The 11,189-nt window shown below is 45.7% G+C and overlaps 2 protein-coding genes across 2 annotated transcripts; one reads left to right on the top strand and one right to left on the bottom strand.

Moving 5' to 3' along the window:
* Positions 1-6,635: 6,635 nt before the first annotated feature.
* On the top strand, positions 6,636-9,554 carry LOC311111210 (embryonic polyadenylate-binding protein 2-B-like). The gene is made up of 6 exons (XM_084153921.1): positions 6,636-6,793; positions 7,351-7,447; positions 7,805-7,875; positions 8,029-8,135; positions 8,303-8,390; positions 8,550-9,554. Exons 1-6 carry the CDS (start codon positions 6,725-6,727, stop codon positions 8,871-8,873), a joined length of 756 nt encoding a protein of 251 aa, XP_084010047.1. The 5' UTR covers positions 6,636-6,724; the 3' UTR covers positions 8,874-9,554.
* Positions 9,555-9,598: 44 nt separating this feature from the next.
* On the bottom strand, positions 9,599-11,008 carry LOC311111209 (trafficking protein particle complex subunit 2-like protein). Its single transcript, XM_084153920.1, has 5 exons — positions 10,943-11,008; positions 10,218-10,390; positions 10,041-10,128; positions 9,834-9,913; positions 9,599-9,739 (listed from the first exon to the last, which is right to left on the bottom strand). Exons 1-5 carry the CDS (start codon positions 10,973-10,975, stop codon positions 9,694-9,696), a joined length of 420 nt encoding a protein of 139 aa, XP_084010046.1. The 5' UTR covers positions 10,976-11,008; the 3' UTR covers positions 9,599-9,693.
* Positions 11,009-11,189: the final 181 nt, after the last annotated feature.

The raw sequence follows: 11,189 nt of genomic DNA, 5'->3' as shown, positions 1-11,189 counted from the left end.
GAATTCCATCGGGGGTATCCGACGCGCCCTGCGCCGCGGCCTCCGGGTCGTCCCCAAGGCCGGAGTCGGCGCGCGTCTGGAGCCGCGCGTCAGGGGGGGGGTACTGTCACGGTTTCGGCCGAGGCTGCCTCTCTCCCTTGTTCGGGCAGGCTTCGGCGTTCGTCGTCTCCGGAATTCTAGCTGCCACCGTTCTATGTTCTGTGTTTCCTGTTTGATTAGTTTTGTCTGTTAGCCACACCTGTTTTGTGTTAGGTCTCATTATGCACCCTATTTAGTTCCCTGTTTGTGTGTATAGTGTTGTGTGTAATTGTCGCTTGTCAGATGGTTGCGTAGCTGTGTTATTTTTCCAGTACGCCAGGATTAGTAGTGTCCTCCTCTGTTTTAGGAGAGTTTTGCGCACTGTGTTTTCGTGCGATCGTGTGTTGACGCCTGTGCGCGTCTGTTTGGCCTCCTGCCGTTTGTGGATTATTTTTGCATAGTAAAGTCTTGTTGGACTGTACCTCTGCTTCTGCGCCTGATTCCCCACCACACCATCACTACATCGTTGACAGGAAGACAGCATTTAGCACCACCTCGGGTCATTACGAGTATCTCGTCATGCCATACGGGTTAATGAATGCTCCTTCAGTCTTCCAATCCTTTGTTGACGAGATTTTCCGGGACATGCATGGGCAGGGGGTAGTAGTTTACATCGACGACATCCTAGTGTACTCTGCTACTCGAGCCGAGCATGTAGCCCAGGTGCGCCGAGTGTTGAGAAGACTGTTGGAGCATGACTTGTATGTCAAGGCAGAGAAATGCCTGTTCTTCCAGGAGTCCGTCTCCTTTTTGGGTTATCGTTTGTCCGCGTCTGGTGTGGAGATAGAGGTAGACCGGGTATCGGCCGTGCGTAATTGGCAAACTCCAACCACTGTAAAAGAGGTGCAGCAGTTCTTGGGTTTTGCTAATTACTACCGGAGGTTTATTCGGGGTTTTGGACAGGTTGCAGCTCCCATTACGTCCCTGCTAAAGGGGGGTCCGGTTCGTTTGCAGTGGTCGGCTGAGGCGGACAGGGCATTTGTCAAACTGAAGAACCTGTTCACCTCGGCTCCGGTGCTGGCGCATCCGGATCCCTCTTTACCATTCCAGGTTGAGGTAGACGCGTCCGAGACCGGTATTGGGGCAGTCCTGTCACAACGGTCCGGCGCGCCACCTAAACTCCGCCCCTGTGCCTTCTACTCTAAGAAGCTCAGCTCGGCGGAGCGCAACTATGATGTTGGGGACAGGGAGCTGTTAGCCGTAGTCCAAGCCCTAAAGGTGTGGAGGCATTGGCTTGAGGGGGCTCAACACCCTTTCCTCATTCTGACTGATCACCGTAACCTGGAGTACATCCGGGCAGCTAGGAGATTGAACCCTCGTCAGGCTAGGTGGAATATGTTCCTAACCCGGTTTGTTTTTAAGATCACATACATCCCAGGGTCCCAGAATGGTAAGGCAGACGCCCTGTCCCGGCGGTATGACACGGAGGAGAGGTCCAACGAGCCTACTTCCATATTGCCGGAGTCTTGTTTGGTGGCTCCGGTGGTATGGGAGGTCGATGCGAAAATCGAGCGGGCTCTGCGTACCGACCCTACTCCCCCCGAGTGTCCTGTGGGGCGTACGTACGTTCCGCTCGAGGTCCGTGATCGTCTTATTTATTGGGCTCATACATCACCCTCCTCTGGACATCCAGGTATTGGCCGGACCGTGCACTGTCTTAGCATGAAATACTGGTGGCCAACGTTAGCTAGGGATGTGAGGGTTTATGTCTCCTCCTGCTCGGTGTGTGCCCAGTGTAAGGCGCCTAGACATTTGCCCAGGGGTAAGCTACATCCCCTGCCCGTTCCACAACGACCATGGTCCCACCTATCGGTGGATTTCGTAACAGACCTACCCCCCTCCCAGGGGAATACCACCATATTGGTCGTTGTGGATCGGTTTTCCAAGGCCTGTCGTCTCCTTCCCATGCCGGGTCTCCCTACTGCCCTACAAACCGCTGAGGCCCTATTTACCCATGTGTTCCGGCACTATGGGGTCCCCGAGGATATTGTGTCTGACCGAGGTCCCTAGTTCACTTCCAGAGTTTGGGGAGCGTTCATGGAACGGTTGGGGGTCTCGGTAAGCCTTACCTCGGGGTACCACCCAGAGAGTAATGGGCAGGTGGAACGTGTCAACCAGGATGTGGGTAGGTTTTTGAGGTCCTATTGCCGGGACCGGCCGGAGGAGTGGTCTAGGTTCATCCCCTGGGCAGAGATGGCCCAGAACTCTCTCCGCCACTCCTCCACCAACTTAACACCTTTCCAGTGTGTTTTAGGTTATCAGCCGGTCCTGGCACCGTGGCACGAGAGCCAGGTCGAGGCCCCTGCGGTGGACGAGTGGATTCGGCGCTCGGAGGAGACGTGGGACGCTGCCCATGTCCATCTGCAGCGTGCCATCCGTCAACAAAAGGCGAGCGCCGATCGCCACTGCAGTGAGGGACCGGTGTACGCACCGGGAGATCGAGTCTGGCTCTCGACTCGAAACCTGCCCCTCCGCCTGCCCTGCCGGAAGCTGGGTCGGCGGTTTGTGGGGCCCTTCAAAGTCCTGAGAAGATTGAACGAGGTGTGTTACAGGTTACAACTGCCTATTGAGTATAAAAATATTAACCCCTCGTTCCATGTGTCTCTTCTCAGGCCGGTGGTAGCTGGCCCACTCCAAGAAGATGAGATAGGAGAGACCCCTCCGCCCCCTTTGGACATCGAGGGGGCCCCGGCGTACAGGGTCCGGAACATCTTGGACTCGAGGCGCCGGAGGAGTGGTCTCCAGTATCTCGTGGAGTGGGAGGGGTACGGTCCGGAGGAACGGTGCTGGGTGCCCAGGAGGGACATACTCGATCCATCCCTCCTGACTGAGTTTCACCGGGGGCATCCCACGCACCCGGGTCCGCGTCCTCCTGGCCGTCCCCGAGGCCGGGGTCGGCGCACGGCTGGAGCCGCGCGTCAAGGGGGGGGTACTGTCACGGTTTCGGCCGAGGCTGCTCCTCCTCCTGGTTCGGGCAGGCTTCGGCGTTCGCCGTCCCCGGAGTACTAGCTGCCACCGCTCTATGTTTCTGTATTTGATTGCTTTTGTCTGTCTGTCACACCTGTGTCTGTTTGGGTGTTGATTACGTGTCTTATAAGTTCCTTGTTTTGCTCTAGGGTATTTGTGTGTTGTTATGCTGTTGCCACTTTGTCTTGCTACGTGTTTGTATTCCGTTTCATTTCATGTTTAGTGTTTTACGCGTGTGCGTAATTATCCCTCGCCACTTCGTGTTTTTCGAGGTCGGGGTTTTTCCACTCGTGTGATTGAGACTATTAAAGTCTTGTTGGACTAAACCTCTGTTTCCTGCGCTTGACTCCTCCACCACATCCACATCGGCTTAGTGACACAGAGTTACCTCTGCTGCAGAGGATAAGTTCATTAGAGTTAACTACACCTCAGATTGCAGCCCAAATAAATGCTTCACAGAGTTCAAGTAACAGACACATCTAAACATCAACTGTTCAGAGGAGACTGTGCGAATCAGGCTTTGATGGTCGATTTGCTGCAAAGAAACCACTACTAAAGGACACCAATAAGAAGAAGAGACTTGCTTGGGCCAAGAAACACGAGCAATGAACATTAGACCGGTGGAAATCTGTCCTTTGGTCTGATGAGTCCAAATTTGAGATTTTTGGATCCAAACGCTGTGTCTTTGTGAGATGCAGAGTAGGTGAACGGATGATCTCTGCATATGTGGTTCCCGCCGTGAAGCTTGGAGGAGGAGGTGTGATGGTGTGGGGGTGCTTTGCTGGTGACACTGTCTGGGATTTATTTAGAATTCAAGGTACACTTAACCAGCGTGGTTACCACAGCATTATGCAGCGATACATCATCCCATCTGGTTTGCGCTTAGTGGGACTATCATTTGTTTTTCAACAGGACAATGACCCAAAACACACCTGCAGGCTGTGTAAGGGCTATTTGACCAAGGGGAGTGATGGAGTGCTGCATCAGATGACCTGGCCTCCACAATCACCTGACCTCAACCCAATTGAGATGGTTTGGGAAGAGTTGGACCACAGAGTGAAGGAAAAGCAGCCAACAAGTGCTCAGCATATGTGGGAACTCTTTCAAGACTGTTGGAAAAGCATTCCTCATGAAGCTGTTTGAGAGGATGCCAAGAGTGTGCAAAGCTGTCATCAAGGTAAAGGGTGGCTACTTTGAAGAATATACAAAAGTTTGGACACACCTACTCATTCCAGGGTTTTTCTTTATTTTTACTATTTTCTACATTGTAGAATAATAGTGAAGACATCAAAACTATGAAATAACACATATGGAATCATGTAGTAACCAAAGAAGTGTTAAACAAATCCACCCTTTGCCTTGATGACAGCTTTGCACATTCTTGGCATTCTCTCAACCAGCTTCACCTGGAATGCTTTTCCAACAGTCCTGAAGGAGTTCCCACATATGCTGAGCACTTGTTGGCTGATTTTCCTTCACTCTGCGGTCCGACTCATCCCAAACCATCTCAATTGGGTTGAGGTCGGGGGATTCTGGAAGCCAGGTCATCTGATGCAGCCTCTATCACTCTCCTTCTTGGTAAAATAGCCCTTACACAGCCTGGAGGTGTGTTGGGTCATTGTCCTGTTGAAAAACAAATGATAGTCCCACTAAGCCCAAACCAGATGTGATGGCGTATCGCTGCAGAATGCTGTGGTAGCCATGCTCGTTAAGTGTGCCTTGAATTCTAAATAAATCACAGACAGTGTCACCAGCAAAGCACCCCCACACCATAATACCTCCTCCTCCATGCATTTACGGTGGGAAATACACATGCAGAGATCACAGCGGTTGGAACCAAAAATCTCCAATTTGGACTCCAGACCAAAGGACACATTTCCACCGGACAAATGTCCATTGCTCGTGTTTCTTGGCCCAAGCAGGTCTCTTCTTCTTATTGGTGTCCTTTAGTAGTGGTTTCTTTGCAGTAATTCGACCATGAAGGCCTGATTCACACAGTCCCCTCTGAACAGTTGATGTTGAGATGTGTCTGTGACTTGAACTCTGTGAAGCATTTATTTGGGCTGCAATTTCTGAGGCTGGTAACTCTAATGAACATATCTTCTGCAGCAGAGGTTACTCTGGATCTTCCATTCCTGTGGCGGTCCTCATGAGAGCCAGTTTCATCATAGCGCTTGATGGTTTTATGACTGCACTTGAAGAAACTTTCAAAGTTCTTGAAATGTTCCGTATTGACTGACCTTCATGTCTTAAAGTAATGATGGACTGTTGTTTCTCTTTGCTTATTTGAGCTGTTCTTGCCATAATATGGACTTGGTCTTTAACCAAATAGGGCTATCTTCTGTATACCCCCTACCTTGTCACAACACAACTGATTAGCTCAAACGCATTAAGGAGGAAATAAATTCCACAAATTAACTTTTAAGAATGCACACCTGTTAATTTAAATGCATTCCAGGTGACTACCTCATGAAGCTGGTTGAGAGAATGCCAAGAGTGTTCAAAGCTGTCATCAAGGCAAAGGGTGGCTTTTTGAAGAATCTCAAATATAAAATATATTTGGATTTGTTTAACACTTTTTGGGTTACTACATGATTCCATATGTGTTCTTTCATAGTTTTGATGTCTTCACTATTATTCTACAATGTAAAAAAATAAAGAAAAATAAAGAAAAACCCTTGAATGAGTAGGTGTGTCCAAACTTTTGACTGGTATTGTATATAAAAATGTAAGAGTACAGATTATATTTTGGGACAATAGGCCTATACAAACATTTTTGAGAAAGATAATTTGATAAATAACATGTTATTGAGTAAATTTCTTTTCGTTTTGATAAGTGATGAAAATGCAATGAATTGAAGGTTATTTGTTGATGTAAAAATCGAAATGTACCCAATTTTAGGATGTGTCATTATTAGATTCTTGGGGGGAAAATGGGGTCTCAGCTGAGTTTGAATGCCACTATAATCTAATAGACCTTAAAAGGGGATTTGTAAAGGTAACGGTATATGTACCCGCAGAAACATTAAAGTACACAGGTGATTAAGTCCAATAGGCTTTGGCTACTTTTGACATTCAGGCACCCTCTATGGGTCGGAATCAACTGTTAGGTTAACATTAAGGTAAAGCATAGACAAAGATCCTGGACCACAACAGGCTTTTTACTGTTATTTTCATAATATTTCACATAGGCCATGGGGTACGGGCAACACTTGGACAAATCACCTTATCCTGACCTAACATTATAATCAATAGCAGTTCACATTGAAACCACACGAGAAGGACTTGGTGGCATTTATGAAAATAAAATGATCCTTTACAGATTTTTTTGATTTTTTATCAAATGCCCATCCAACAGCTGATGGGCGAGCCCACAACCATGTGATGCATTGACAGGTGACAATTAATTGACATTCCCCCTCGTCATATTTGACAGACAGGTAAGCAACCACTATTGATAAGGGCGTGGGTAGATATTTTTATTTAATACAAACAACCTTCTGTATATAGGCTACATTTATTAGCCTTATTCAAATCGGATAAGTGTTTTTTATTTATTTTTTTAAACATCGATTGCATTGGAGTCTCCTACACTGGACTGGCTACAAGAGAGCGACGTCGCGGGGATTGAAGTGGCGTCTGCGGGCATGGGTTTGGTGTTTGCTGTTGAGCACTGAACATGGCGGAGCAAAGGCAAGATATGTACATAGAAGGCGAGCTCGCGGGAGATCATTACATGGAGGACCCGGTATGTAAGAAAACATACGATAATTGCATTCGGCCTTGCGTGATACAATTTGCAGGCTAGCCTACAGTTTTTTTTCTTGAATGCGCAAATGATTGTAGTCTTCATAACAACGTAGGGTTTAGGGATATTCCAGGTAGCCTATGCTATTATTACTGCAACACATGCCACGTCGATGTCCCACCTATGTTACCTGATTGATATGACAGTTTCGTATGTTTAAACGGCATTGTCTTGCCGCAATATATCCATCCACTGGGGCGCGTCTTGCGCGCCTGCGTAATGTGGCAGCAGCATGTGTGGTTCTGAACAACAATATAATTGCATCCTCAAACAACTACTTAAAACAGCTGTTCATATAGGCCACTGAGATGCTAGACATATGTGGGCCCGCTGCCACTTTAGAATCCGAAACCTCAAGGCACTCGCTCATCTCATACATTTCAGACATGTTCTGATGTTGTCTTAAAGTTTTAAAATTGTCTCACACTGCATTGTCCTACACTACCCCTTATGACACTGCATATTTCAGATGTTTTGGCATTACCCTTTCCATATAGGAGCTTGAAGCCATCAAGGCACGGGTGCAAGAGATGGAGGAGGAGGAGAGGCTGAGAGCGGTGCAGTATGAGGCAACAGAGAGACATATCCAGGCAGGTGAGCTCCAACTCCTGTTCAGCCTTGCCAGCTGGCCCACACCTGAGCCCATCTGCTGGGCTGGCCTGCCACGGTGTGGTTCACATGAGCCTCATCATTGCCCAATGAGACAAGCAGTGAGCCGCAGCGTTCCAGAAGGGTATCCTCATTGCCCAAGGCCCGGCAACCTCTATTTCAGGTTATCCCTTCCTCTGATGGAATGGGGCTGTCTCTTTAGTGTCTTCTTGCAAACACCTCTTGATAAAATATCTAACTAGTCCTCAATTCCTCTAGGTGTTGTTGTAAGTAGTTACTTTGTGTTTGTCTTAATTTCTATCGTGTGCAATATGCTCCAGTGTTCTCTTCTGTTCAAAACAGCAGGAATGTTCTATACAATGACCCATGAAGAAAGGATAGATGCTGACAACAGATCTGTCTATGTGGGGAATGTAAGGTTTATCTATTTATTTATTAAGGTCTACATTTATCTTTAGCATTCATGTCAAGTTATACACACATCCTATTTGATATGATATCCACAAAGTAACTGAGGGTCCTCATGCGTAGACTCATGATATTATGTTTTCTGGAAATGAAAACAGGTGGAGTATGGTGCCACTGCAGATGAGTTGGAGATCCATTTCAATGGCTGTGGTCCTGTCAACAGAGTAACCATCCTTTGTGACAAATTCTCGGGCCATCCCAAGGGGTGAGGTTAACTATCCATTCCATCATGTGGTACCTCACAGTTTCAATGCAAAGTCCAATTACAAATAGTTTATGCACCATTTAAATTTGTTTCTTGGACATTTTGTATGTTCTGCTTACAATTTGAGTATTTTATTGTGTATAAGTTGACAACTTTCTTTCTCCCAGTTTTGCATACATTGAGTTCCATGACAGGGACTCAGTGCAGACTGCCATGAGCCTGGATGAGACGGTATTCAGAGACAGAGTCATAAAGGTTAGTAGGAAGGGAAACCAGAATTCTAAACTCAAAACACACTTGATTGATAAAGTTGCACAATCATGAATAAATCGAGCCGAATAAAGTTTTCCTGTTAATTGTAAAAGATGATTGCAGGTATTTTAGTAGGTTATTTCTGTGGCCTTTGCATTGCAGGTATTGCCTAAAAGGACCAACATGCCAGGAATCAGCACCACAGACAGGGGGATTCACAGAGGTGCTCGATCCAGGGGACGAGGTTTCCACCCACCCAGATACAACAATGGGTATCAACAAGGCAGGTTCCGCTACAACACTGGCCCCGCCAGGTCAGTCTCACCACACCCCTACGGGCCCCCAGCTGGGAAGAGACACTGGGGGGTTCCTGAGCACCGTGAGCAGGGCCCTAAACGGCACCCATGCCTTCTCCTCATAACCCCACCCACTGACCACTCGGGGCCAGGGCACAGTGGACACATGCACCCGCAGCAACACTACTGAATCACGTCTGGATTCGAGTGATTGTTTGATATCAACATGGAATGAGAATTTCAGGAAATTGTGACTTGCTCGTCTCTACTCGACTCATTTGCTAATTATTTTCTATGCATGTTAATGGGCAGAACTCGAGAGAAAGGCACAGATTTCAACCTCGTCATTGAATTCATTCATATGGCGTCTTTTGTTAACAGCCTCCATAAAAAGTTATTGCAACTTAATCCTAACAAGTCAGACTTTGCAATGGCCATTTTTACCTCTTATTGTACGGGAAATGGAAGAGGCCAGCCTTGGTTTGCTGCGTAATACTGTAACAGATTGTGCCTATGGTATTTTATTTCTTGAGCAGTTTTACTGTGCCATTATTTACCCTAAGAATTGTTTGAATGCACAACCATTTGCCATGTCAGATACTTTTTTTGTAAGGATGTTTTGATCAGATCACTCATTTTGTTGGTGTGTGGCTATTGAGCTTGTAAATAAGTATAGTTGTTGTAAAACACCAAACACAAATGATAAAATTTGGGGTGTGATTGGCTTTCTTTTGTATTTCTTTTGTAACTATATTGACATGCAATTGGCAGTTTGAGCGATTGAGTTGTTGCTATGTACTTGAAGCAATGTTTATCGCTGTGTATAATTTTCAAACATCTTTGCTTTAGAAATTAATAAATGAATAGTTACACTTGATAGTGCTTCCTTGAAATGGAGTAAATGATCCAGAGGTTCTGATGGACATAGTTTATTTTACTGTTATTATACACGAGGCAACATGTAAAGGGTTTCAGGAAATTATGTACAGATGTTCAGGAGGATGACAATATCAGCTAACTTGCACCATCATTGCAGACACCATGCTGTCAAAGGCCCTGGAGAGAAAAGGTGTAAATCAGACAATAATAATAATAGCAATTTTGATAGATACACCATTGCAATATTAACACTGTGGTGGGCATAACTTACTTGGACTGAATGGTGTCTCCAGGATTGTAGAATGGGTTGCACATCACATCAGTAAATGAGTTGTGTAGCTTTCTGAACATCTGAAGGAAAGAATATAACCAATGTGTCAAGTAGTTTCATCAAAATGACAAACTATGAAGCAATCAGATCCCCTGAAAGCCATTAAGATAACATAAGGGAACCATACGAAGTCAGGGGATGACTTACACTTCTAATCTCATTGTCCCGCAGAGATGTGTTTGACGAGTCCACGACAATGACAAACTTCACCTTGGAGTTTGTCACATAGCCATATCTGGTAAGTCGGTAAAATAATTTCAATAGGAAAAAAAACATGATGCAGACAGGAGTGTAATATACAATTTTATCATATGAGAAGGATACACTTTGTAGTCCTCAGTTGGGTACAGCAACCCAAGGTAAAGCTCTCTCTGGTCTGCCATAGCTTTGCCGACTGCTGAAATCTTCTCTTCCACCACATCCAGAGAGGTATGTACTGTGTAGTGGAACTTCAGTTCATTCTGTATCGGTACACTTCGGATGTACAGAGGATAATTCTAACAGAGAGAATAGGAAATTAATTAGTGCAACCTTCCATAATAAAACCTAAATTCATCACAAAAGATAATGTATACAACTGCCCAAATACTTGCAGATATAATGTCTATGGTGCTGGACCACAGGTTGCGGGAGCGCAAGCTTTTGTTCCAGCCCAATACTAACACACCTGAGTGCTTAAGTGATTAGCTAGCTAGTTAACATTGGGTGTGTTGGGCTAGAACAAAAGCCTCCACAGCCTTCTTTGGTTTGGACCAAGATGGAAGAACAGCACTGATCTGCATATTAATTGAATAAGAATAGCTACCTATGTCCGGACCTTTTACCTGAAGTCTGACTTGATGCAGTATTATTGCATGCTTATACCTCAAATGAACTCTACAACATAGCTAGCTAGCTAGTCAGTTCTAAATAAACCATACTAGCTAGCCTTATAGCATCACAGTCACCACTCAGGTTCGTAGAGGCTAGTACATAAAACAAAAAATAAATAAAATTCAAATGACATCGCATCAAATGTCGATTTAAATAGCATTCTTGTTTCATTTTACCTCTTTAGCGATGACAGCAATACAGACCGCCATCTTGAAATTCTGTCTGTTGTGCCTGCCAGACGTATCACGTGACTGTGTGATAGCTAAAGACAAGTCAGATAACTTCAGTTTCTCCCGTGCTTTTGTGTAACTGTTTATGGAAAATAACGGGACTGTTTGTATCTTTGATTTGATACAAAAATGTGTCTTTAAGTGCGTCTACATCGGGCAGTAAAGTCAGTTTCACTCACTGGCTTCACTGCTT

The sequence above is a fragment of the Coregonus lavaretus genome, assembly GCF_964263955.1.
Source record: "Coregonus lavaretus genome assembly, chromosome: 37".
Lineage (NCBI taxonomy): Eukaryota > Metazoa > Chordata > Actinopteri > Salmoniformes > Salmonidae > Coregonus > Coregonus lavaretus.
This window is presented reverse-complemented; position numbering and strand designations above follow the sequence as displayed.

Bases quoted from the DNA above. Each gene is read 5' to 3' on its own strand.
- LOC311111210 (XM_084153921.1), top strand. From the start codon at position 6,725: ATGGCGGAGCAAAGGCAAGATATGTACATAGAAGGCGAGCTCGCGGGA. The intron at 6,794-7,350 runs GTATGTAAGAAA...CTTTCCATATAG, and splicing joins ATCATTACATGGAGGACCCG to GAGCTTGAAGCCATCAAGGC. The intron at 8,136-8,302 runs GTGAGGTTAACT...TCTTTCTCCCAG, and splicing joins TTCTCGGGCCATCCCAAGGG to TTTTGCATACATTGAGTTCC.
- LOC311111209 (XM_084153920.1), bottom strand. From the start codon at position 10,975: ATGGCGGTCTGTATTGCTGTCATCGCTAAAGAG. The intron at 10,391-10,942 runs GTAAAATGAAAC...TCTCTCTGTTAG, and splicing joins TTGCTGTCATCGCTAAAGAG to AATTATCCTCTGTACATCCG. The intron at 10,129-10,217 runs GTATCCTTCTCA...CCGACTTACCAG, and splicing joins CCAACTGAGGACTACAAAGT to ATATGGCTATGTGACAAACT.